The following is a 27,861-nucleotide window of genomic DNA, read 5'->3' as shown; positions in this document are numbered from 1 at the left end:
CGGCCCGGCCCGGCCCGGCCCGGCCGGGGGGCAGCAGCGATCGCGTCCCGGGCGCGGCACCGCCCTCCCGCCGCCGCCTGCGGGAGCGGCCGGTGCGCGGCGTGCGGGGGAGCCGCCGGCTGCGGCTCCGCTGGGGAGAGCGGGGAGGCTGCGTGTGCGGGGCTGGCGACCCGGGATCGCGTCGGTGCTCGGATCCCTCCTCCTCCTCCTCCTCCTCTTCCTCCTCCTCCTCCTCCTCCTCCCTCCCTGGCAGCGAGGGGCTGGGGAAGTTGCGCTTACACGCGAGATGGCTTCGCAGCGGGGATCGCTTTGAGAGCAAGGTCTCCCCCTCCCTCGCCTCCCCCCGGCGCCGCGGCCTCCGAACAGTAAGTGGCAGGAAGGAAGGAAAGTTGCGAACAACCTGCAGCGGCAGGAACTTTCGGAGCTGCTCCAGCTGCATGTGTTCAAGGTGCCTTTGATGTGTGTGCAGCAGCTTCTGGAAAGTGGACTGCAGCTTTCCCACTCGTCAGCCCTCCCTCTCCCCCACCCTTCCCAACCTCCCCTCCCACCACCGCCACTTCAGCCCACACACGCAATTTGTTTGAGAAGGGGGGGGGAAAAAAAAAAAAAGAAAAAAAGAAAAAAAAAAAAGTGATGAAATGAACGAGAAGTGGTGAATTACCCAAGCGACTTGCCTCAAAGAGCCAGCGAGCCGGCAAGAGGAGCTGCGGCGAGCCCCGCGCAGCCCGCCCGGCACCGGAGCTGCCCGGGAGGGACCCGCCGGGCACCCACGGGGGACCGTGGGGGCTGCGTGGTTGGCGGAGTGTGAATGCATCTCCGGGGCGAGATGCAAAAAGCTTTCTCTGCTTGCATTTGACTTGCGATGCCGGCTCCTCACTAGAATGCAAAGCCTTGCACAGGATGAAACCAGGTTTGTTGCAAATTCTCCTGGAAATGTTTCCTTCCCCGCCGCCGCCACCTTCCTCTTGGAGATGTCAGAGAAGAGCCTACCGATGGCACGGTGGCAGATACCTCTGCTGCGGACCCTCCGCTGTTCTTTGGAGATGTTCAGGCAGAGATAAATCTTTTATGCAGCTGTCTTTTCCTATCTGTAGCCGTTGCTGCACAATCTGCACTTGATTGCAGCGAAAATATTCTTTTTAGGATCCGTTTCACAAAACGATGCAAAACAAACACAGATGGGAGAAGTGGGGGAGAGAAAGCTGTAATGAAGTAGTGATGGTGGATTGATCTTCCCTCCTTCCCCCCTCCAGTGCCCTCCCCCCAAATGTGAGCCTTTTCTCGACACAAAATGCTACATTTCTCTTTTAAAGCAGCAAAGATTTGGGGGGCTCTTTGGCTGGGGTTTTGGAGGGAGACTTCCCTCAGTGGGGCTTGCCTTCCTGACTGACTTTCTTGAATGTCTGTGGCTACCAAGCCCATCAGCCTCTACCTTGCCTTCACCTGTTTTAAAGTATGTCTTGTTTCTTCCAACACCTCGCAGGTCATTCTTCCAGAATGCCAGAGGAAAGTTCGCCAAAGCGGAGTCCTCAAAACATCCCGTACAAGGACCTGCCCCATATCGTCAACGCTGACGGGCAGTATCTCTTCTGCAGGTATTGGAAGCCAGCAGCAACTCCCAGGTGAGCACTTTCAAGCAAATGTCCTTTTGTACTATCAGTAATAAGACTCTACTTGTGTAATTATTATTTATAGCTTGACTGGTGTTACAGGGCTGTGTGCACAGAGCTTTACAGAGCCACTAAGAGAGATTTCTCTCATCCGAGAGAGCCCCAACTGTTAACGACTCAGTTCTCCAAACCTGTACTCGCTCAAGTCAGCCTTACGGATAGAAAACATGGAGTTACTGTCATTTCGTACACAGCTGGCTTGCTTGGCAGTTCACTGTGCTACCGAGTGGGACATGCAGGTGGCTGATGCCTATCAGCAATAAACAACTGTCTTCAAACTAATAGCACAGGCGATCAGGGAGGGATGGGATACAGGCTTAGGGATGTCTACCCTTTCCGATTTTCTCAGCGTCGACAAATTAAACGTCAGCATCTGACTTCAGTTTCAACAGTAGTAGCCCAAATCTCAGGGCAACAGGCAGAATATGGTTTGACTCCACTGCTTTTTGACCGTTGTTTGGTTTTTTTATAGTTTGTTTTATTTGTAGTTAGTAAATGATTTAGGGAGCTCTTTCACTGGCAACTGCGATTTCAAAACTGACCTCAGTAATAAACACAGGCAAGGAACCAGACAGAGAAATTTCTCTAATGTTTTTGTCATAATTTAAATAAACCCTTTCCTGTAATAGCTTTCTATGCTGATTGTGTGCTGATTATGATCTGCTATAGAAAGCTGTCTCTGTTCCTCCCATAGTTATGATCTTTCTGCTTTCTCTCAGTATCTGCTAGCTTGGCAGGTATTTATGCTACCACTAGTTATATAGGTAGCTACTTCGTAAAAATCTGGATATTGTTTTATTGTTTTCTTTTTCTGCAAGCCGACAGGAAAAGCTATGTTGATTTTATACAGCTAGAAAACAGTCCCAGGAAAAAGTTGTTCAAGCTGTAGTCGGGAGTTAAACTTTGTCCTTGACCACCCAACAGGTTAGACATCATCCTGTGTCCAAATCAGCCTGCAACGGCGCTGAGAGATGGATACGGGTCCAAGTTAGCTGGCCTTGGGTTTTATGCCTGCCGAACTAAGGGGCAACAGGAGTAACATGGAGCTGGGAGGTGGGCAAGCACCGGAGTACACCGTTGCCCAAGGGGAGGGCAGTGCAGCCACCCCACTGTAGCTCCTCCGTTGCACTGGTCGGGCTGTAGGACGTGGGTCTTGGTTGAAGATCACCTGGTCCACAGAGCGTTTCATACTCACTTCTCCTCACTGCCTTTCAGAGACAAGGAGGAAAGTTTTTGGCCCTGATGCTTTACACGGGTCTTTGCGCCAACCTGAAGATTTCCTCTACAGAAAAAAAAAATGCTATCAAAACAAGCTTCTACTGTGAAACCAGGCTGTCTTGTATTATAATGCTAATTAATCATTAACTGCCCACAACGTTCTTCACCCAGTTGTGGAATTGCTTGCTTTTTTCATGTTTAATTTCTTAGCAAATTAGTAGTGAGTGGACGGGTCTTTGATCCAGAAATGAAAGGATGATAAAGAGCTGAGAGTTAAAACTTGGTGTCTAAGTCCTCTGGGTAGTTAATTTTTTTAGGGCTCTGTGTACCAAGCAGTTAATTGAGAGCGAGCTTGCCCTAGTTTTGTGACAACAAAAGTGGATGGGATCAGCGTTGCTCATTTACAAGTGGTTCCTAAGTGCGTGTGTGTGTGTGTTTGCGTTTGCGTGTTTGTGTCTAAGGAGGGGGCGGACTGTTTATTATTAGCTCTTTTTGCATTGTTATGTATGAGAGAGATGGTAAGTGACTGAATAACAAGTTAGTGCCTGGATCCTACAGTCAAGAATGCTCTTGAAGTGCTTTGATAGGCAAACTAAAAAAACCATTTTTTTTCCCCCTCTCACTTTTCATAAGTAGCTCAGCTTTTTCTGCTTCATATGTAGAAGCTCAGCAACTTTCATCTAATTTTAAACGTTCAGCAAAAGTGATCTATATATATATGTATAGGGAGAGAAAGAGAGACACCTCAGGGGACTTTTACAGGCCCATTACAATTTATTCTATTTCAAATACTGAAGGCGATTCTTTCAATCTTCTAACTCAATTGTTGATTCAGGTTCAAATCTTAACGCTAATGAATGACGCTATAACCGCCAAACGGTGGGATCTTTCATTGATCCATTATGCATCTAATCCCAGCTAGGGCTATAGAAATACCTCTTCACTGCAGATGCCCAAAGGTTATCATTGACTTGTCTTCTATTAGAATAGAACTTATCATCCTTGATCCTTCCCTCAGGGAAGGGAAAAAATGGGCTATCTGCCAAAGGAAAAATGAAAAAGTAGCCCTAGCCTGGGGTTGAAGAGCAGACAATGGCCGGGCAGTCTCTGAGAGTGGGGCCAACCGACAGACATGGCCCCTTGGAACTGGTGCTTCTCTTTTATCTCCTCAAACAGACCCCCAAAGGTGGATAAAAGCTCTGGCAGACTGGTGTGCTGTAGCATATTTAAAAAAAAAAAACAACAATTTGTCAGGAAGATGGGGAAGTTTTTTAAGGCTCTTCTGCTTCGTGCTCACATGTACCCAGGCTCTGCTCCCGTGTGGTGGTGATCTGACTGATCAGCCCATACTGGTGCACATATGGAAGCTTTGTTACAAGTGCCACCGAGGCCAAGGTTGTCCTGCGAGTGAAAGGCACCTATTGTGAGTTCCTCAGCAGGGTCCGCTTTGTTTCGAAGGGGGATTTAGGTGATTACTTCACAGGAAGCTGACACACAAAGGCACTCAGATGTCATAATGATTAGATGGGGTAGATAGAGTAGGGTAGTAATGGGACTAAGGAGGGCGACAGCGTTTTCCACTTGTTTTTCGGGTGGGAAGTCACTCCCAACAGCAGAGCTGGGCACTGCTTGTCTTCTTCTGTCGCTGCCTGCTGGCGGCAATGCAGGTGCGACGTCCCTGGCCAGCAGCCCTGCAAGCTGCCCGACTTGTTGAGCCAGTTTCATCTTAAGATGTAATTAAGTGGTCTTGTTGAATGCAGCAGGGAAGAAAAAGCAGTATGTTCCTGTGTTGTTTTCACCTATCGTGCCGACGTGGAGCATGAAAACAGGTAACTCTTTGGAGCATGAAAACAGGTAAGTCTTTGGCACTGAGGGCTCACTAGTGAGTGCCAAGCTTAAGATCTGGGCAAGGCAGGGCATTTTCAGGACCAGGTAATGTTGTTTGGAGGAAGTAAATCACTGGTACCAAACCAGATTGATCTCGTGTCTGTAGCGTGTCCCAGTAGCCGAGGAAATCCTACTTAATGGAAAAGCAGTCTTTGTGTAAACAAACACAAGGGCTCCATGCAAGGTTAGAACTTCTGCCACCACCCTGAGCGGTGTGAGTCAAAACATGAGGTAATAGGAGGTGAGGAATTAAGAAACCATGCTCTGTTCCCGGCTCTCAGACAAAGCTGCTAAGAATAGAGGTGGGATGAGGAAGGGGAAGGAAAGTTGGGAGGAGAAGTCAAGACGTTTCCTTTGAGGCCCCTAAAGGGCCTGGAGAAGTTCAGAGATGACCTTCTTTTCCTCTCTGTTCTGTATCCCCGTAGCCTTTTCTGGATGCTTGAGCTGCTCCTGTCACTGCCTAGATAAGCACAAACAGTTTGTTCTGGGGCACTTTCAGCCCCTCTGCTTGACCTCAAATAAACCCTGGGAGATTTATGGACCCAGAGTAGTTTTTTTCAAAGGTGCTGATAGCCTGCAGCCACCACCGACTTCAGATAGAGAAAGCGATGCTCAACTCTCTCCCTGTAGATCAGCCACTCTAGGCTGGACACTTGAAGCTTGAGACACTTGTAGTTAGAGGATGCTTTTGAAAATGTGGGTTCCTGACATCCTTGTGTCTGAGCTTCCTCATCTATCAAACAGAAATCGTTATCTGGCTAGTTAGCGTGATGCTTGTGTGTCTCTCCACGTAGTGGTCTCTAGGTGCACTTAGATGATTGCCAGCAACTGAAGAGGTCTGCCTGAGGAGGCTGCCTGAAGCTGGGACACGTGTGGGTCACAGATGTGTTCCCGGTCGATTGTTAATGTTCGCTAAAATGGGTTGGCTCAACTGTAGACATCCTGACCATGGTTTAAGTGAACAGAGTTGCAATTGTCTGAGTAAACAGTGTCTTTGTAGGACTTCTTTCAGTTCTACACCTGACAAGTGTGATTAAAAATACAAAATTAAACAAAAAGCACCCGCTTTTCTGTTTACTTTTTAAATTTGTTTTACTCTTTGAAAAATGCCTGTCATTCATTCTGACTTGTTAGCAATGAAAGGCCAAGCCAATAAGGAGGAAATACATTTCTCTCTTCCCCAAGGACTTTGCAGAAGTGCCTGTGGTGCAGAAATACAAACTGCCTTTATATTTGAACTGGCCCCTAAATTGCGAATATTGCTTGCTAATTTTGGCACCTCATTACCAGCATTTCCATGGCATTTCCAGAAGAACAGCACAGCTCCCAGCGTGAGCAGATGACAAAGTTGAATTTGACTTTCAGACCCTTCCAAAATGAATAAATAAATAAATAAGTAGACCAACGTGAAGTCAAAGCAAAGGGAATCAAGTCACTGATTACAATGTCTTTAATTATCCTGCGTGGTGTTAATCTCTAGAAATACTTAAAGGAATTTCTAATGCAGTGTCACTCTTGAAGAACGCTTCTGTTTGTACTAATGAGGTCAACTTCAAACTAACGCACAAGGGCCAGATTTGTATGGCGCAAAGTGACTTATGTCAGCACAGTTTGTCGTAGGATGAATTCGGCTCCGTGTGTCTGATCGCATCGTACACAGTGCAAAGGGGAAAGAACAATTATCATTGTCGAATCAACATTCCAGGCTTTGCTTGCCGTATTGCTGTTGCCTGTGTTTCTAAAGCCTCCCTTCTATTCATCGGCCATGCATGCGTTCCTGTAATGCCTCTGTTCTCTTTGCTCCACGTGACTGTCTTATTCACCGTGAATGAGGGCATCCTTTTATGATTTCTTATCCATTTCCGAGGGATGGGCAAATTAGCAAACCAGCTTCACCTAAGAGGGACTCTGACAGACAGGAGAGCAGCTTTGGTTCTTCCTCTAGATATTTCCAACAGGCTTTTTTAGTAGGATAATTTTTTTTTCAGTTCCCACAGGGAAGTTCAACAGAAGCAAATCTGCCTTTTATTCCACAGAACCCAAAGAAAAAGGCAAATAACAAAGGGAATAACAATTGTAATTAAACTGTCCCTTTTGCTCATCGCACTGTTAGGATTGGCTTCTGAGCACAAGTGTGCAAATTTGTGACGGTGGTGTGTGGGAACAAGGTGACTTTAGGAGTTCCCTGCTATGAATCTTAAAGCAGTTACATTTCATCCTGGTCCTGAGACAGCAGCAAAGGAAGCAAAATCAATGGTGGCTCTCAATGTACCACCTGATGAACTCTTGGAAACGGTGCTGTCCAACACGGGGAATATCAGAGGTAGAAGTAGAAATAGGAGAAAAGAAGAAAAATGGTCTTGAGATTGTGTTGTAAAACTCAATTTCAGCTCATAATTCTGCCAGAGACGGAAGGCTAAGCAAACCTTGCTTCTCTCATGCAAATAATTCATTTCCTTTTAATGGCATTACAAGTGTGATGATCAGTACTGGCTTTGTACCGTGACCCTGACGGATCCCCTAGCTGGGCACTCAGCAGTCAGAGCCCTGCCTGTCCCTCCAGGTCTCTTTATCCCGAGCAGACCCTGCACTGGCTCTGCTCTCGGACTCTGGCGTGTAAGTTTTCTTCAGCTCATCGAACTGGGAGCACTCTAAACCAGTTGTTTGTTGGCAGCAACGCAATAGTCGAAGCAGACAAACTCATCAACTTTATCAGGGTTCCAGACGCAAGAGCACTTTACTTCGCTAGCACAAGGAATGTGTGGGTTTAGACAAAATAATAAAACCAGCTGCACACGGTTCCTTGCCTCGATTTCTTCAGCACTCTTGAACATCCCTTGGGAACACACAGCAGCTCTTTTAGATCACCATGAATACATCTACAACAAGAGCTGGCTGGTATAGTTGTACTGGCCAGAAGAGGGTATTTTTTCTAGATGCCTGTTGCAGAGGAGTTGTCCCGTGTTTCCTTGCAAGTTCCCTCCAAGCTGCTGTGGCTTTGTGCTTTTCAGAGCCAGGGTGAACATCTGATCTCTTTGTTCTTCTAGGGAAATTGCGTTGTTCTAAGAGCTGTCCCTGCAGGCACATTTGGCTGAGCTGCCTTCCCTAGGTTCAGGCATGCCATTGTCCTAATGTGTTTCCACTTGAATGGAAGCCATCGATGTTTAACAACCTTCTATTGTCCCTTATCCAAGAGATATGACACAACCCTGATAGCAAATGGCTGATTTTCCGAAGTATCCAAGGAGATAGTATTGCATCCTGCCCAAGAGATGCCTTAAGATATGCTTCGGCAGGTCCCTTACCTCATCACTCTCCAGTTATATCCTTAACTACACCCGTACATCCCTGCCCTGACTCTACCAGTACAGACATTCTGACGCTCTATCAGTATGGCTTATTATCCTATAGGAAGGAAATTAGCAGCACCAGGGTAAAGTTTTTCAACATCATTAAAGCTATATCTCTCCTAGGGTTTCTTCTTGAAGACCAATAAAATCTCACTCATGTTAACTGGAAGAGAAATACTGGTACAACAATCCCAAATATCAACCTTGGGCTACTCCTGACCACAAACATCATCTAAAGCAACCAGACCTGGGTGGTGGTGTCAGGAAAGTGTCTCAAAGCTGACCAGACTCACTGTCCAGACAGTGGTACCAAGGTGTGGCCTTGGGGACAGGCACGGAGCGGCCAGTGGAAGCAGTCCTGGTGGCCAGAGCTCTCCAGTCAGATTTGTTGTCCACAAACAAATTTTACGGGCTGTCCACAAACAGCCAGGAGCAGGAGAGGGGTTGGGTCTTGGAGCATGCTCTACCTGGGGATCTGTTTGTTTCTCCTAGACAGATGCTTTGGTCACCCTGTTTATGACCAAAGGGAGTCATTATTTTTGCAGGAGCAGCCGTGTAGCCATTTTCAATGTCCCAAGACCTTGAATAACATCGGACTTCATGAGTACTTCCACTGGAAGGAAAGAGACTCCCCTTCTGCATGACAGACACTTGCTCTCCAGCCAGGAGCTATCTTCCTCTCCGCTTGGCAGGCGCTCACTCGATGATGGGAGCCTCTGAATCCTCCCTTACTAAGTGATGGCAGAGGCAGCTTGCTAGACCTAGAAAATTTAGTGTCAGAAAACAGAATAAAGAAGTCAATGAGGAGCAGAGAACAGGCAGAACACATGGTCAAGACAGATATTAGGCAGTGACACGATGACCAGTGATTTACAGAATCGGACCCTTAATTTCTCTGTGCTTTTGGTTCCTCATCTAAAATCGGGCGTAATCATCCAAGCAAGTGATGTAAATTGGGTCCTAGATGAAAGTTGCCAGAGAAAGTAAGTTATTCCTTGAGGTTTCGGTGGTTGAAAAGTGCTTGAGGTTTTTAAAAAAGAGAGATTTTAAAAAAATCTACTAAGTGATGCATTAGTTGTTCTCTGCTGTTCAGTTACAAGTAAATTATCTCAGCAGCAATCCGTTAAAAGAAAGAAAAGAGAGGAGGGAAAAAAAAAAAGGAAACAAAATATTGACAACTGGGCTAAAGCCAAACATCCAGCGGTAATAGCGTAGTAATCGTTTGGTCCAGTATTGTGTATAGACGGGTAAGGAGAAAATGTCCAAACTGCTATAGATTTGATAGGCAAGAAAGACTACTGATCTTTTTCAGCCATCTGTCTGACCTATGATGAAAAGGGCTCGCTCTGTTTTCTTTCTTCCTTGATCAAGCTTTAAGCTTGCAGAGTGAGGGAATAAAACTTAAATCTTTGGCCTTTTTTTTTTGGCACAGAAAGTTGGTCTAATTTGCTGTAGGTGTCAGCAGGTTAGCTAGTTCACCAGCTGGCAAGAAGAGCTTATTTTTATAATTTTTCAACGTATTTTTTAACTTTTATTTTTCAAAACTATCTCAGTGAGGTTTCAAATTCAACTGTCAAATTGCAGAAATCTGCAGTGGCTTGCTTTGCTGGGCTAAAGGCATGGGGAGTGATGAGGAAGCAATAAGTAATTAAATTGCTGTAGAGATAACATCTGGCTGACTTAATGGTTAAGCTTTTTCTTCATTTTTTCAATTTTGCGTGCGAGCTAGTCTACAATATTTGGAGTATTAAAAATTGTATTCTGAGCAGCATTCATAATCTCATTTTATTAAAAGGATATTCAAGCAATCAGCATTCGGTCATCCTCTGGCCCTCCGCAAATGATTTTAGCAAGGAGCACCAAGCATCTCAACCCAGGTTGCCCTGAAAATGCACGGATCATCCCTCTGACGTTACTAGCTGCCCACAAGGTCATTAGGACAGAAACCCTTTTAAAAATTGACTTTTTTTCCCCAGGTTCACTGTGGCCACGTGCACGTAGCACAGGGCTGGAGCTCAGGGATCCCACGGTGACTTTTTGACTCTGCCGTCAAACTCCCGCTGATTGCTGTAGGGTCAGGTTTTGCCTCACGCTGTCTGTCCATCCTTGCCTCTGGCATGCTGTCTTGCCATGGGCAGGGCTTTTTACCTCTTGTGCTTCAATTTACGTGGCAGTGGGAGGAAGGGTTGATCCTTGCTTGGGACAGGGTAGTGGATCAGAGGACCTCTTGGGGTCCCATTCATCTCTGCGCTACGTCACTCTAGCTGCACCCTTTGTAAAGCGTTTTGGTTTCTGTGAATGAGGAGCGTTGTACAAAAGCCAGCTCCAGCTGCTGTCATTATTTATGCTGTTTATTTACTGGTCACATTTCTCGGAGCTGGGGAACGGAAAAAAAATCAATCAGCAGATTCACTTTGTTTATATTTAATTTCACTTTCGGTGTTTGGGGAATGTCGATCTGTTAAACACCACTCCTTCCCTTAAAACTCCTGGTTTTACGTAGCCCGTGGAAACATAGGTACACACTTCTCTTTTCAAACATCATTTAAGGGTTCTGACCATCAAAGGTTTGCTTCCTGCCGTGCATGTTTTCCCGTTGCTTTAGGAGAGACGGTCAGATCCCTCAGCACAGCTAAAAGTAGCATCAGGGCCTGTTTACATTTTGGTTAGCCCAGAACATTTTCAGACACGTCCCTGCTCAAGCCTCCCCGTAGCTCTGCAGGCAGTTAGCAAACCCCTCTCCTGCCCCGTGCATCCACGCCGGCTCTCGGGCACCGGGCAGGGCACGGGCATGGGTGCTCCGGTGCTCCCGCGCCCCGTCCCCATCTCACAGCAGCAGAACTGGGGTCTCTCTTCCCCCCATGTCCCACCCAGCACGTGCAAGGGTTCAGCCCTCATCTGAGACCTCTGTGTCTCCCATGCCGTGAGCAGCCCTGGTGTTGCGCTGTAGCTATGTGGCTGATGAAGCTCTTCCGTTCCCGTTCCCGTTCCCGTTGAGGCTGTGACAGATGCACCCCTCACACGTGATCCGACAAATGGTGCCTTGTAAGTTGGCAGAAGCGAAACTCAGGAGGAAAGACAAAACATCTTCCCTGCTGCTAGCTCACACATCAGCTCTAACCCTTTCTTTGCCGGCAATCGGAGGAGTCGGAGCCGGCCTGGCAGCGGTGGGATTAATAACTGTGGTATTGAAAGTATTTGCTCTTGATATTGCTGAGACTTTTTAAAAACGGTCAGAAAAATGTGGTACTTCTCAGTTGCTGGTGAAGCGCTCCACATAAAACACGGCGTTCCTGCAGAAGAATAACAGCTTGTGGTTTAAATAAATGTTGTTATTTCTGCTCTGCTGTAGGTGTACATGTATGTTTTGGTTCAGTGACTGCCAGATACTGTAAATGAGTATTGATTTCCTTTTCTATTTTAAGCTTTTCTGCAGAAAAGGCATCCCACATGCCTTTAGCTTTCTTTGCCTGTAGCTAAAGTGATTGCAGCCAAGGTTTTATCTAACTAAATACTCTTTTATTTTATTGTTACCACTCATCCTTATTAGAGTAGTTGCACCCCAAGTTGGCCAGGTCCCCATTCACCTTTTGGAGTTTAAAGCTTTTACATCTAGCCCTTTTTGAGAGCAAATCAAGACAGTGTTTGAAACTCGGGGCAAGTAGGTCCTTAGTTATATTAGCGTGGCAGCCCCCTCTGCCATAGGTGAAGCTGCCTTGGTGCTAGAAATGAAGGAACGTTTTAGGAAGCACGCCTGCTGCAGCTAAAGCCTCTGGACAGCCAGCGTGACCAAGAAATAACACAGACCTGGGTTTGGCAGCCGTAGGCAGAAGTCTCTATCCATTTTTTAACTATTAAATCATCTGTAGGTAAACCATTGCACCTCAGCTGCGGTTCAAATTTACTTTGGTTCGAAACGTGAATAAATACTTCAGCCTTTAAAGCACATGTTGCAGCGATCACTGTCTTAGCAGGATTCCTGCGTCTCGCGTTTAACTGCTTGCGTTCAACTTTCTCTCCTAGCTCAGGTCTACAGCAAACGTGGAATAGTAAATTAATTGGAACATGCTCAAAGCCTTGGCAAATGCTTTGCCTGTGACATTACTGATTTCCCAGAGGAATAGCTCCTGATATTGATTTTGACAGAGCCTGTAAAGCCTCTCGCTGCAAAGGTTCCTCTCATAGCTGGGCAGAGCTGAAGTGCAGCTCTGGGATGCGCCGAGATAGGATTATTCATTGGAAATTAATGTGCTTAATCTCAAAGTATGTTAAAATATACATAAGCGCTTTACGGTTAAGAAATCGATCCTTGAGTTTCTGTCTCTAAGTTTATGGGATAATTCCACTCTGGCTTTTGGAAGATCACACAGAAGAAGATTGGCTATTTGGAGACTCATGTTATCTGTGACATCTGAACTTTTTATGAGTTCGTCAGTTTGTTAAAGATAACCAATTAAGATCTCTGCCAACACAGAGGACCGCAGACAAAATTGGATCAGAACGGTGAAAGTGAGGATGGGCAATTGACTCAGTGCAGGAAGTAATCAAGAGTTCCACATTACTGCTGGAATTGCCTGGTTACAAACCATACTATCAGGTCGAAGTATTTCAGGGAATTGAAGTTTTATGTTTTGCTTTAAACCATTGCCATACAATTGGGAATTGCACAGTCAGTGCTTTATTAAAAACTAATAATATCGTACTATCTCGAGGTCACAGAACAGGTAAAGTGTCATCCCCTTTCTTGCTCCTTACTTATTCACAGCTCTTTTCCAAGCTAGTGAAGATTTGCCCGCGTAAGCCCAAGATGCCTGATCCGAGTACTTCAGTTGTGCAGTTTTTATTGCAAGGAATGGCTCGGAAACGCTCAGACCCCCTTGTGCCAGGTCTGCACTTCGCAGCTTCTTCCCCGCAGAGGTGCAAGGGTGATGAGCTGAATTCTTCCTTTAAGAACTTTTTCAGTATTGCTTGTCATGAGCTGTCTGTACCATCCACTCCCTGAAATAACAGCTTGAGATTGGAGGCGATTAGAGCCATGGCTAGAGTCTAAAACGTGGACAATCCCATTTTTAAGAACCATTTTGTGGGGAGACTGAGCATGAAGAATCCCTGGTGAGCCCAGGTTCAGACCACTAGTGATGTCCAGCTCCTGCATGAAAAAATACCTTGGGAAAAAAGCGAAGTCAGAAAAAGTCTGCAGACTTGTCTTAGAGGACTTTAGGAAACACTGCTTAACGTTTAGACGTAGTGTCCTCTGCACCACTTCATGATTTGTCTCAAACTATCAGCACTTCTTAGCAAACATTTGAAAACAACCAAGCAAGCAAGCATGTTACTAAGGACTTAAAAGTCACCAAGTGCTTGTGTGGACCTAACCAGAGGGATGGCTTTACTAAGGAAAGTGATTTCCATCATTTGAAACCTACAGAGGCCCAACTAGAACTCCTCACCTTCATACGGGGATACTGCTGTCTAATTCCATCTTCTGTGCCGTGCAGAAAGGTGAGATTAAACGGTCAAAATGGGGCTAGGATGCCACGTAGGGAGCGTTCTTGCATGGCGTGAGCTGATCCCTTAATCAAGCACACCTTGTCCCTTTCTAGGAAGCCTGGTTGGCCTTTTAGGGCCAAGCTGGGTTTGTCGAGCTATGAACTTATAGCAGCAATAGGTAGTGACTTGTCACTGGAACAGGTACCAGTGCTCTGAGTATGCCAAGGCTGCAAGTGAACTCAGTAAGAAGGAACTGTTCTTGCACAGCTCCTTTGAAAGAGAGACATACTTTTATATTAAAAAAACCCTTATTTGCTCAGTGAACAGGTTTAGTCCTGAACTAGTGAGTAGTGCTGAGTTTAAGCAATAGTGACTGTGCAGAAGAAAGCTTCTGGCCCTTTAATTGCAGCTTTCTCGTGCTTTGAAAGGACAGTCCGTCTAATTACACAAGCCTTTCTTCTTCCAAGGCTTTGGCTCACCAGGCAGTGCCTGCATTTTGATTTCAAGAAGAAACTGCTACACGACCGGCTAAACAGTAATTTTTGTCCCTTTGGAAATCATTAGAGGTTCAGTGCAAGTCTGTGAAAGAGGAGGGGGAGGTCTGCGAAAACCGTTCTTGCTCTTACTCCCCGTTTGTTGGTTCTCCATTGAGAATCGTGGCCCTGCAGCCGTCTTCCATCTGCGGTGGCTTTGCTTCCAAGTGAAAATTAATTTTTAATAAAATTAACAAGAAGTCTCTTATTTTTCCTGATTTCCGAGGGGATCTATGCCAGAAACTCTTTTGCTTCCTTGAATATTCTTCCTCCACACCTTAAAGCTCATCTAAAAATTTGGGGTGTGATTTCAGATCGACTTGAATTTTGCAGCTGATGTCTTCTATTTAAATAACGCTTTGCACAGTTTTCTTAGAAAGATACTGACTGCTCTGTGTGTTCATTCTTGTAGCTCCCCTTGGGAGATATGACCTCCATTTTATCTCTCTGGTAGCCCTTGTACTGAGGAAGGGCTGAAGCAGAGCAGAGTACAGAACGGGGATGTCCAATTCCAGCCTTACTCCCAGCCAGGTCCGGGGGCAGTTCTGCCCGGGCTCCCCCCAGCTCATCCCTTCCTCAGGCCCGCGTGTGCGGCAATGCCGACACCTCGCCTCTTTGGAAAGAGAAGTCATGATACTTCCGAGGATTCCTGGGCTCTGCAGAGGGGCAGCAGCAAGAGGAAGGCGCAGCTCCAAGCCCTGAGCTGCCCGTGTCTCCAGAGTGCTCGTCTGCCTTGCAGGTTCAGGGAGCGGGTCTGGCAGTCAGTTCTGCCGAGGAAAAGCCCATCTCTGATACCGAAGTGGAGCGGTGTCTCCCCGAGGCATTCCGTGGAAGCCTAGAATCCCTTCTCTTCACTTTTATCTAAGAAAGGGGTGGGAAGATCTGGCCCGTGAATTTTAAGCTACACACTGCACATTTCACCTCTGATCTCAGCCTTGTGTCCCCTAAAATACTACTTCAAAGCTTCCTTGAAACAAAATGCAGCTGGTCTCAGATGTTAACTTTGCAGAGATTTCTCTAGAGCTATGCAGTTGCCAGGTTCCGATAATTCCTTCCCTCCACCCCCACCTGAAGTTTCCTTCCTCTCTTTTCCCTATGTTAGACCACTCATGAGTTATTCTCGGCGAGGGCTTGCTTTTCAAAGAGCTACAATAAATCAGCATAAGCTGTTTCTCCACATTGTTTTGTGTTGGCTCTAGCTAGATCCTGTTGAACCTTTTGTTTTGAAATATATCTGTCCTACCCAGTTGTGTCTCTGCCCCATTGATTTATGGTGTCTACGCTTTCTGGTGTTGTTGAATAACCTACCCATGTTACTCCTCCTGGAGGTCACGGCAGTTCTCAAATGTCCTCCTAACTCTATGCTGATGAGGGATTGTTGTGATTTTGAGATGTATGGTGGGACCAGGCTTGCAGACCTGTTGCAAGAGAGTTGCTCGTGGAAGCAAGCGCAGATTTTAAGACTGAGCCCTAACTCTCTATCATGTTAGGCAGTAGGATGCTGCCCAAACTAATGGCAGCCCCTTTGGACAGGCTTGAATGGGAACTTCCAAGCCTGAGTAACTGGGGGAAGAAAGTAGGAAGGAGAGTGTGCTGGAGGGGTTTATTTTTTAATTGCCAGTTTAGGATCTGGACAGGAATGAAGCTACTGATTCTACTAGACTAGACCAAACCACATCAAACACAAATGTGCAGAATTCTAAATCCCCACAAGCCCTATAAAATCAAGCAGAAATTATGTAGTGCGAGCATAGTGCACAGTCCTTTGGCATATTCTGTGGTGCTCAAAGGTTTTTCACAGGCTAAACTACTACAGTCTGGAGCTACTACTTACCTCAGTCTGTCTGGAAGAGGTGAATTCCTCCAGGTTTGGAGCTCTGTGAGATATCCATGCCGATGCTACACAGTCTGTGATATTGCAAGGAGGCTGATAGAGAATCGACTCCAGGCTATTGCTACTCTGACTTGCTTTTTCTCCTGAGTTGGGAAAAGTAGCTGCAGAACTGCTAGTTTAACATAACATTGTTCAACTTCAGTAATAGCTGAAAAAAGAGGTGGCTACCCAGATTATGGACCTACGTGGCAAAGCTGGGCTTATATGGGCCAGTAGAGCAGAGGCTAAGAATGCATTTCTCAACAAAACTGAGCAAGAGAGCAAGCAAGGCTCCTTGAAACATGGCTTGGGATTAGGAGCAAAGTCATTGCCTCTTGTGCCTTTAGAGGGACATAACTCTGCGTGTTTCCTAGAGACGAAAGGACGGCATGAAGGGACACACCTGACTCCACCATAAATTTTCCCGTCTAAATGGAGTCACCAGGCTGAACTCTTGGCTAACTGCGTAGGTCACGAGCACGCACAACGTGAGAGGAATTGCCATAACTATTTGTAATCCCTGCCCATGGCCCAAGTTGTGTCAGAGTTGCTTCGGGACGCAAAGCACCTTGGGGGGCGGGGGGGGAAGTGCAAAAGCTGACTCAAAAAGCAGATACAGAGACCTCCCTCTTCCACACGTCAGGTCTTACACCCAAAGCAAGAGATGCTCAAGAGCCCTCCAGAGAAAAGGTCACCAACATCTGTTACAGTGAACAAAACAATTCATTCTTCATTACGTGCTCTTGGAAATGATAAGCTGGAAAATTTTTTAAAAAAGGTAATCTTTAACCAAATACCAAGGGTAGAAAATTGGAATGACAGTTAAAGCTTGACAAAGTTACAAGCTGCTTAATGCATAATCTTATTATGTGAAAGATAACTAATCTTCATAATCAGCGAGGATCACTAACCCAGCTAACACAAGAATGCATACCTTTAATTGATTTTCCATTATAATATACTTTGGAAGCAAAATATACATACATGACATTACATTCTTAACAAGTTAAAAAGGTTTGTGACCAACTGTCCAGTTGCTTGTCCAAAAATGCCACCAGTGAAATGGTTTTGATAAATAAAGGTTAATTGTTCACTGTTGTTCTAAGGCTCAGGCTGTTGCCAGCTACAAAGGAACTGATAAATCAGCTGAAACAACATAACCAAGTGTAATACTTAATTTCAGTAAGCCAGTCATTTTTCTGGCAGCCTAGCTAACTCGGAGCTTTCCTGCCAGTTTTTAAAAATTACTTTAGGAATTTAGTGTCAAGTATTCAAAACTGCTCAAGTCAGATGTTCTTTGTTAGAGTTGATCTGGTTCTGGTAACAACATGTATAATACCAAATGAAAAGCATAGTTGCCTTTCATAGAATAACATGGTCTTAGCTTAAGTTGCAAGGGCTTGATTCAGGAAATCACTTCCACATGTGATTAAAACAGTCCGAATTCAGGACAGCATTTATAAATCCTTTTTTAACTTTTGTCTTGTACTTTGTAAGTCCTACTGACTTTCATGAGTTGAAGAAAGTTTCCTGAGGTTAAGCAAGTACTTAAATATTGTCTTGAAGAGGGGTGCTTTTGAATGGGGTGGAAAAGGTTGCATTTTTCATATATGCAGTCATAGGAAGCTTGTCTTCAGTTCTTTGGTCTAGTCCCAGTGTTTCGGGTTATTTTCTGGCGATAAAAGAGCACACACGGGGTCCCACAGTAGTGCCTCTGTCCCCAGAGGGCACGAGATGTTAAAATCATACCATCCCGCTCACAACCTTCCTCGTCTAGTTCAGTCTCGACATGATTTTTGTTGGAAATAAAGCAAGAACATGGGTCTTGGGCCCAGCAGGACCCAAGTCCTGAGCTGTGTTTCTGGCCTGCCAGATTTCATAGCACAGCAGCTTTCTGAGCGTTGTTTCAAGGTATGTTTCTTCTAATGACGGAGCCCTGGTTTAAGAGGCCTCTTGCTCGTTTGCCTAAGCCCGGTGCTGCAGTTTATTTTCCCTGCAGCAGTTATTTCCCCATATTTTCCCACAATTCTTCTCCTGCAATCGATTGTGGAATTGCATCTCTAAACAATGGTACTGGCACGGCAGAAGGGGCAGAGGTGGCAACGTGTGCCCAGCAATAGAGAAAGTGGGAACCTCTCAAACCGGTTCTGCTCTTGCACCTAAAGCTGAATTCCTGCCCTGCAAAGCTGCTCCCCACACGAGAAGTGAACTACGAGAGGATGGGAAGCTACAGGGAGAAATATGGCAGGGTTGCAAAAGCTAAAGCTTAGATCGGCTGGTGGCCTCGCCGAGAGGCAGGACGGAAAGACAACGTGTTCCTATGGGTTTGTGCGCACCGACTCTGCGTTGTAGCCTGGCCCCTACCACTCCTAACCTCCCTGACTGAGGACAGGCTGTTTGCACATGCCTTGTACCAAGGGCACGTGCGGCATCGCTGTGCATTGAGCTTAGCGAGCTGCAACGGCAACAGAGGAGGGACTGGCACCAGTCACGGGTGACCAGCACAGTGGAGATGTACCAGTATTGGTATGTACCATCACCTCCTCGTGGCAGATAAATAAACACAGCCAGCAGTTGATTTGGACAGTAAAGACAAGTATTGTCCTGCCCTCTTCTTGTAATAAGTAACTGCATCTGTTTGCCAAGCTGGGCAGTACCGGGAGGCAGGAACCTGCAGCGGGGAGGAAGCGGTGCAGGCTATGGGAAGGGCAGGGATCTGTGAAAAGCGGCTGTTGCTTTTGCAAACAGCAGTCAATAAACTGGTTTCCTTTAATAGCCGTACTTGTTGCGTTAGTTAGGTGAGAGCAGGCACAGGGATGCTTCCTCCCGCGCAGCTCACACCCTGGCTTTGTGTGCAGACACGCCTGCCGGCTGTGGGGAGACCGTGCTGTTGTGCGGGCAGGTGCTTTCTTGAGCCGATGCCAAAGCAATGCCGTTTCGAGACGCTCAGCAATTACGGTTCCACCAGCCAAAGGCAGCTGAGGCATCCAAAGATACGTTAGGTTCCCCAACCTGCGGTTAGAGAGACCGGAGGTAGCGTGGGTTCAGGCACAGGTCAGTCTCCGTCAGAGAGCTTCGCGCGCTGTGCGCAACATTTTCTCCCTGAGACGTGCACGTTTCCAAGGATTTCATCAGTGCAATTGCAAGAGCTGGAGGTGAAGAAATTTCTCCCCAGGATCCATTTGATACATGGCCAACGCGCAAACCTCATTTAAACAAAACTTCCAGTGAGGTCACGCACAGAGCACTGCAGCCCTACAAAATCTTAAAGCCTGCAAGTGTTTCTGTATTAATTTTAAGCAACTCTGTGGAAAGCAGTCTCTGATATTCTGTTACTCCAGCCATTGCGCTAGGAAAGAGCAGGCTGCGATTCGAGAGCAGGGGTGGCTGCAAAAATGTTTACACACAGTAAAGAACTGCTGTCAGTCAATCTAATCATTTGCTGTATTTGCCTGCCAGCTTGCTAGTGAAAGTATGTTGCACCGTGTATTTGTTATACTGCCTTCAGGTATTATTCGCCAAATCTAAACTTGTTTTGTAATGGAAAATGGGAGACAAGGTGAAAGAACCAAATCCTTCAATCCTTGCTCATCCTAATTTCGGTTTTTCAAGCTGTTGTGTTTAATGTATGGCCCCTGTGCTTAGACCCAAAAGCTGGAGCCTAAGAGCTGGGTAGAAGTGACCTAGTTTTTAGTCAGTAAAGCCACTCTCACGTTTTATTGAACAACGAAACGAGCTACTTCTGTTTTGCCATAACAATTTGGAAACTTTACTCCTTGTTTATGACTATTGGTAGGACAAAATTTCAAAAGTATCTAAGTCTTCTCGACAGCTACTGCCATTAGGGCTCTTAAGGCACGAACAGTCTCAGGAATTTTATTCAGTATTTCGCAGACAAATAACGACCCAGGTCTCTTCCCCGTGGTGTCCAAAGGCTCAGTCTGCGATGCCTGGCAGTTGTGCTAGATGAGCGGAGAGGCTGCAGAACACCTTGCCTCTCTGAAGCATTAAGTTTTTTTCTTTTCTCCCTGGTTTCACAGAAGATGAGGGGGCTGAGCATCTAGCAGGCTGCTGTCAGGCAAAGTCGTGGTGCTGCATCAGTGTGAATGAAAGCAAAATTAGGGCTTTGCTGTCAGGGGGATGAAATAACAGCAAGAATTTCCTAGCAGAGATCTCTTCGCCAGCTTCCCGTTAGGCTTCATTCACTTGATGCATTTCAGTGCATACATTCAAATAATAATTCTCTGAGAAACGAGGGGCTGTATTCAGTCAGCCAAGCTGCACCTTAATCTCTGCCTAGTCAGCAGAAAAAAAGGTAGGTCCTCTGAAGAGTAACCAGGGGCTTAAGTAAGACACTTAAGGAAGGTGACACGAGCCAGGTGGTAGGAGGTACATGGCAGAGAGACTCAGCCTGGCTGAGTCTGTTGGATATCAAGGTGGTGGGTACACAGGAATTTTCCCTCCCATTTCCTTAGTGTCTGCGTTGGAGTCCTATGCGCGCGGTGCCGCTGCTTGCCGTACCACGGGGCGCAGAGGGTGCAGGCGTACAGCCTGGCTTTGCTTCACCCCCAGCCCCAGCCCTGCATTTCTGCATGTCTGGCAGATCTGCTAGCCCCGGACTTGGGGCCCGCCACGTGTGGTCTCTTTAGGTGACCCAGGGCCAGGGCTGCGATACCAGACCGTTACACGGAGGGGGAGGCAGAAGCATTTGGATGGTGCCTCCAATTTTCAGGGGCATGTATAGAATAAGACTCGCTGTTCCTTCACTGGCTGCAGTGTCTCTGCTGGGCTGCCTGTGTCTGAGAGAGGTGGGACACGTGAAGCCACGATGGCTCTGCTGCAGAAAGTTAATATTCTCTGCTGTGGAATGAGCGGTCTCGCCGTTTCTTCGGTATTTGGAGCTATAATAATAGACCCTGCACTCTGAAAATCAGACTGTCTGGCAAGCGCATTGATAGCTTGACAAATCTATTGACCTGGGAAGATGACAAAGGAAGAAATGATTGCTCCACACTAATCATTTTGAAACCTTCAGTGATACTAAGGAACATTGGTAAGGCACAGCAAATTAAATATGCTACAGGACCTAACCTTACCCTTGCTAATTAGTATGACAGACACCAGAGCATCTTTGCATTGCTGCTTTGGTGTTTGCTGCGTGCCCTGTAACATCCTTCTGGTTTCGATGGGTGCTCTTTCAAGTTGTCCAGCGTGAGCAAATACTTTGAAGCAGGTGCTAATCAAAGAGCTAGAGCAGGACTTTCTGCATCATCCACCATCTTTTTTAAGTTTAAATATATTAAGATCAAAGCAGTTTATTGCAGTGAATACACTGTCTAAAAATGTATTCAAAACCTCAGTCAAAATAAAGTGGAGGAATTCACTAGCTGTAAACTGCTGTCATTATTTTATGTTGTCAGTTCATTTAATATTTCACTGTTAATGTACTGCAAATGTCTAACTTGTAGCCTTCAAACTGTTTTGTGGTTGCTGATGTTGCAATGACAGATGGTACTTTTAAACAAACAAGTTATGTTTATGTTGCTAAAGCTGGATTTTAAATAGTCACCTGTCGAATTCAGCAAAACTTCGGTAATTTCATTGCTACTTCTGCTATGGTTCTAGTCTAATTCTATACAAACTTAGCCCAGTAAAAGCACTGGGAAGGTTCATTCAACTTCGGTCGCCCTCACTTGATGCCATTTCAGTAAAAGTAAAGCATCATTGGTAAAACTGGAATCTTCAAAGTTAAGTATTTGCATGTCTTTCAAAAAGAAGTGTCTATTAGACTGGGTTTCTTATGATCCCTGTCTGTAGTCGTACGGTGGCTATGTAAGTCATTTTAATCACCAAAGTGAAGCAACTGTTTTGGGGCAGAAAATGCTATGGTAAAATTACCAGAACTGGGGTCAAAAGGTAAAATTCCAAACTCCAACCAAAGTTCTGGACTCTGCTTGAGACCTATTCTTTAGCTGAAATTTCATCTTTAAGAGTGCTCTGTAGCATCGATGTTGCAAGGTATAAAGTTAAGGACAATATTTGTATTTGAAACCACGGAGAAATACCAATCCCAAAAGAAATCAATGGCAACACTTCCACTGTAGGAGCAGTGTAGACGCCTTAAGCCCCAGACATAGTTCTCCAGCTGAAGGACTGATGCTGATGCCCATAGGCGTAGTTCTCCAGCTGAAGGACTGATGCTGATGCCCATAGGCGTAGTTTTCCAGCTGAAGGACTGATGCTGATGCCCATAGGCGTAGTTCTCCAGCTGAAGGACTGATGCTGATGCCCATAGGCGTAGTTCTCCAGCTGAAGGACTGATGCTGATGCCCATAGGCGTAGTTCTCAACCTGAAGGACTGATGCTGATGCCCATAGGCGTAGTTCTCCAGCTGAAGGACTGATGCTGGTGCCCATAGACTTAGTTCTCCAGCTGAAGGACTGATGCTGATGCCCATAGGCGTAGTTCTCCAGCTGAAGGACTGATGCTGGTGCCCATAGGCGTAGTTTTCCAGCTGAAGGACTGATGCTGGTGCCCATAGACGTAGTTCTCCAGATGAAGGACTGATGCTGGTGCCCATAGACGTAGTTCTCCAGCTGAAGGACTGATGCTGATGCCCATCTGCATCTTCACCTTGCAGCAGACCATGGTGGCAGACAAATGGGAAAGGGCAGTGTCTGTCCCATGAGCAGGTGACATCCATGTGCTCTGTCCTGCTAACCCCTGGTGAAGACCAGGTCGATGGCAGGTCAGGATGGCGATCGGTTCTCCTCTGTTAAAACCCACCTCAGCCATTATATACTTGCCTTGTATTTGCTGATGTCTGAAATGCTGTTCCTAAATTGAATATGCTGTTTTCACTTGCAGCTCTGAAGCCTTTGTGGGTTGATTGCCAAGTTAATGATTTATACCTTAATGCTCCATTTAGGGCCCTCGTGTTTATCGCTCATGGCGCTGGGGAACACTGCGGCCGCTATGATGACTTGGCCCAGAGGCTGACAGGACTTAACTTGTTTGTTTTTGCCCATGACCATGGTGAGTAGCCTAAAACAGTACTTGATTTACAGCAGCTCAGGACTTTACTGAAGCAAATGCCATTAAAGCTACTCAGCAGTGAGAGAAGAGTTAATAAAATATTTACACCTCAGCATAAATGAGAAAGGGATCATCTGTTGCTTTGTAAAGATCTGCATATTGAATCTGTAAAAAAGCTATCCCTGTTCCTTGAGTTTTCCTCAGCCTTGTCATTGATATTACTGCTGGTGCTATTTTAACCTCTGTCTAAGGGATTATTTCTCTTTCACCTATCTCTTGGGGGGCGAGGAGTTATTATCCGCTGTGGAAGTGGGACTAGGAGCCATTTCTGTTGGGTCCATGCTCGTTGTCCTAAATGATCCCAGAGGGGAGGCTGAAATGACAGCACAGCTTTCACACACCAGTACAACTAGACAGCACCCTTGGGACATGGACAGGCATGGAGACATCACGGACCTTTCTCTGGACACATCTCCACAGTCCAGCAGAGACACCGGAGCTGGCGGTACGCACCTCAGCTCTGATGAGAAAGCAGCTTGAGTGCACGCAAGGCTGTGATAACACAGCAACGCCACTGCAGCCTCAGCCAGTGGGTCTGGGCAATGCTGTGCCATGTGGACTTAACTGTCCCAGCCTCTTCTGGCTTGAAGATCTCTGCTCTGTGCTCCATTCTGTGACGCAGATATGCTGGGTATCACCAGATCTCCTGTAGCACATGAGCTGGGACATCCCGGTAACGTATTCGAACCATCTGTCCTGGTTCTTTGGTAGCCTCCTGTCACACCTGACTCTTGCAACTTTATGGCTTCCTTGTGCTTGGAAGTCTTTGCTTTGTTTTTATCATTGCAGATCGCTGCCTCCCTGCAAGAGTCACTCTAGATATTAGCAAAATCACAGAATCACAGAATCGCATAGGTTGGAAAAGACCTTTAAGATCATTGAGTCCAACCGTAAACCTAACACTACCAAGCCCACCACTACACCATGTCCCTAAGCACCTCATCTCAACAGCTTTTAAATACCTCCAGGGATGGGGACTCCGCCACTGCCCTGGGCAGCCTATTCCAGTGCTTGATAACCCTTTCAGTGAAGAAAAATTTCCCAATATCCAGTCTAAACCTCCCCTGGCGCAACTTGAGGCCATTTCCTCTCGTCCCATCACTTGTTACCTGGGAGAAGAGACCGACCCCACCTCTCTACAGCCTCCTTTCAGGCAGTTGTAGAGAGCGATGAGGTCTCCCCTCAGCCTCCTTTTCTCCAGGCTGAACAACCCCAGGTCCTCAGCCGCTCCTCACTAATGATGGCAGTGGACAAAAGGCAAGGCCAGATTCTGAGCTGTCAGGTTCAAACGGGATGAATCTCAGTTAGTGTAAATCCGATCTTCTGGCAGATGCTCCCCTGACATTGGAAAGTATACTGCAATAGATTGGGAAGTATACTGCCATTTACTTGGCTGAAGTGAGACTCAAACCTGCCCCTAGATCTCCTCAAAGACAGGACTGCTTAATTTGAGCTTGAAGATCCTGAATGCGGTAGAAGTTAGAGCATGTGAGACATTGCACCACTTAGTGTGCGAGAGGAAAGGTAAAACCTTACTGAATCCGGGTGACCAAGGCTTCCCCTCGCACTTGCTATCATGACTCCCTTTCAATCACAGTACTGCACTTATGTGCAAAAATTAACCCTATATTTTCCCTGAAAAAGAGAATACCTAGTCCTCAGGACAGCTTGCAAGGAAAATAAATAAAAACTGTGTTTTTTCTGGACAATCGATCACATTCCATATTCAGGGCTGGCTTTACAAAGACAGTTGACCCGTGCAGAAGTATCATTGCTGACCACACGAGTCTCTTTCTCCCTATATAGGCACAATATTTCCAAGCATTGATTCATTCATTTCGATATACTTCCTTCTGAGTTAGACGTAGGCTAGCGGGAGCCTGCAGTAATCCCAGTAGAAAGTGTCTCCATTCCTCTCTGTTTATCTGTATGGCATAGAGTTCATGAGAAAGGCGATGAAACAGGCCACGTGCTGTCCCCTCTGCAGCTGCTGTGAGTAGACCACAGACAATATATACAAAAAGTTGCTGACACACAAGCAATTTGTTCAGAGCCGCCACGGGCCTACAAGAGACTGCGGTTGTTCGCTGTGCATGCTTAACGTCACGCCTTAGTTCCTCATTCCCTTAAAACTTGATAAAGGTTTTAAGAAGTAGAGTTAAAATAGCAATATTTGAAGCAACAAACCTAGAAGAAATGATAAAACGTTGTATTTATTGCATGGATTTGATACGGAGAATGGCTCTTCGGTTGATGGAGAAGGGCCTTTGGGTTGAAGGTTCCTGTCAGGCATGCTTTGGTTCTGTAGAGAGAGAGAGTTATCTGCTCTCTTTTTCCTTGACTATCTTTTTGACTAGAGAAGCATAAATATTTCATGGTTTTTTTCTATAGACTGATGTTACTGGATTAATTAGGTCACTTCAATTAGTACAGATCTGGTTGCTCAGGCCAGTTAACAACTTCATTCTCCCTGTCAAACCTACAGTTTCCTTTGTAAAGTCAGTTTGGTTTTTCTTCATCAGCAACGGGGAGAGGGTAAAGAGGAACCTGAAAGCAGAACAATGGAGACACAGTCGTGTTACCCAAAGAGCTAATTTAACTAAGCCTAGATTCACTGTGAGTTAGAAAGGCAATTAACGTATTTCAGGCTCTATAAAATAATCTTTGCATCTGAGGAGGTAAGCGGTGAGGATAAATTTTGTTTGGAGGAATATAGCCTGAGCTGGATACCAGCGAGAGCTGAAGGACATAAACACCTCCATTGCCAAATTTGCTCAGGTCAGACTGGGAAGTTTAGAGCTTTCCTCCACCATTTTGTCCATTCCAAATCGCTTCACCAGTGTGTTCCCCCTTTGCGTCCCATCCTTTGGATATCTTTGGGTAATATTAATTACTCAATTGTGTTAGCAAAACAATTGCTTTCTGTTCCCCGTCTCTCACAGTGACTCTTAGTCTTATGAGCTTGGCGTAGATTTCCTGACCTGGGCATTTTTTCTGATTCTGGTATTCTCATGGATAAAATTCCCAATATAGACGCATTATCTGTGAGATTATTAATGCAGTTCCACAGCGTGGCTAGCATGATTTCCCAAATGAGTTGGGAAGTTACTAGGGCTGTAGTATGCGTGACTTGACTGATTTATATTGTGTCTATCCTTCAGTCAAAAGAAGGAAAAATAATTTCCATTTATACGGCTCAGTCTGTAGGAGCTTACGCACCGGCTCTAAATCTTGCCGAAGGCTGCTCTGCACCACTGTTTGCTGGCATGCAAGGCTTCAGCAAAAAGGTTGGCACTTCACGGAGTAACAGTATTTACCCAAATTTGTGTCTTAGTATTGACCCGTATAAGGTACCACTGGCTCAGTTCTCTTAGTATGTCAGGATTCGTGCATTTACTCTTTTGGGTATTTCATAGTAATCCCAAGACCGCTGGGCCTCATAGATACGTATTAGAAATTTTCCACGGCGGTGGTGAAAATTTAATTCCAGAAGACCTCTTAACCCTGCCTTACATCTAATATTGTTAAATTGCTTTGTTTTATATCAACCCCATGAAAGAGGAAAATGGTATTTCTTTATAATACAGCATTTTTTTCTGTGGTCTTTTACATGGTGTTTTTAATAGACAGGTAATGGTTTCCCATGATTTCTGGGTTTACTTGGCATGCAGCTTCGTGAAGGCAGAGTAAAGGCTTCTGGGGATACATTTCTGCAAGCTTTAGGTATTTCGAAATGATATCTCTCTCTTTCAATTTCCTTTCTATATTACTATTATTTTATTATGGCAACATTCTGATGACAGAAAAAAAGAGACAGAGAAACATATTAGGTTATTGGCAATCAATTTAGGAAAGCCCTCTTAGAAGGAATACCCGTGGGAGATGCATCAAACTGGAGTGATATTGTAATTCTTCAGTCGGTCGCAGGCAGATTGCAGTTCCTTTAGTTATAATGCAGTATTTTTAGGGATCTGTAAAGCTGAGAGCCAAGGAAAATGAGAATAAAGGGTAGAGAATGTGGCTTTGTTTTCTCATACCGAGCATTTTCAGTTGGTAAAGCACATGATGTTCCAGCTATCCTCATCTCTCTTCCTATAACATCTCATTTGCTGAGATCTTATTCTTTATGGTTGCATTACATGGCCAGAGCCCAGAACAACCGCAATTTCACCTTCAAAAGTACATGTCAACTACTAGCAGTTACAAAAGCATCTCCAAGATGCAAGGGCCGCAAAAATGTATTTACTTCTCTCTTTTACACTTTTTAACAGCACTGGCACTGGCCCTCTTTTTCACTTGGGCTTGCTGGTGCTCCTTAACGGGTAACGTGGCTGTCTTACGTGAAGATGAGGAAGGTGAAATACTTAGCCCTAACCTGGCAGCGGGTCCTAGCCCTTAGATTTGCTTGAGGCCAGCCCCTCCAACCTCCCTCTCTCTCCAGGCGGAATAAACCTTCTACCTGTCCTGGTACATGGAGACCTCCGACTCTTCGACCCGCTTTGAAGCTGTTGAATTTCGCACTCTTGAGTTATGTGTAGCATCAGATCAAAGCAAAGGGAAAGGTTGCCGCTCTACCAGCTTATTCATATTCCTTAGATGTTTCTAACTGAAGTTCAGCTTTCTTTTTCAGCCCTGCTGCTACTTTGTGTGTGGTGAGCATTTCTGATGGGTTAGCAGGTCCCTCTCAGACACCTACTGCTGCTTGTGCTCCCCATTAATTTTCTCACTGTTTTCTCTATTTAATG

At 45.7% G+C, this 27,861-nt stretch overlaps 1 protein-coding gene across 2 annotated transcripts in view; it reads left to right on the top strand.

Annotated features, from left to right (window-relative positions):
* The first annotated feature begins 343 nt into the window (after positions 1-343).
* Positions 344-27,861, top strand: part of MGLL (monoglyceride lipase) — a 65,760-nt gene continuing 38,242 nt past the window's right edge. The window contains exons 1-3 of one of the 2 annotated variants that reach the window (XM_075513897.1): positions 344-365; positions 1,484-1,622; positions 22,950-23,056. In XM_075513897.1, the coding sequence (XP_075370012.1) occupies positions 1,498-1,622; positions 22,950-23,056 (232 nt within the window). In that variant the 5' untranslated portion in view covers positions 344-365; positions 1,484-1,497. Of the gene's footprint in view, positions 366-783; positions 911-1,483; positions 1,623-22,949; positions 23,057-27,861 lie in introns of those variants that run through there. The other variant, XM_075513896.1, reaches the window with a different exon arrangement.

The sequence above is a fragment of the Mycteria americana genome, chromosome 11 (genome assembly GCF_035582795.1).
Source record: "Mycteria americana isolate JAX WOST 10 ecotype Jacksonville Zoo and Gardens chromosome 11, USCA_MyAme_1.0, whole genome shotgun sequence".
NCBI classification, from domain to species: Eukaryota; Metazoa; Chordata; class Aves; order Ciconiiformes; family Ciconiidae; genus Mycteria; species Mycteria americana.
The sequence above is the reverse complement of the archived record's forward strand: the minus strand, read 5'-3'. Positions and strand labels throughout refer to the sequence as shown.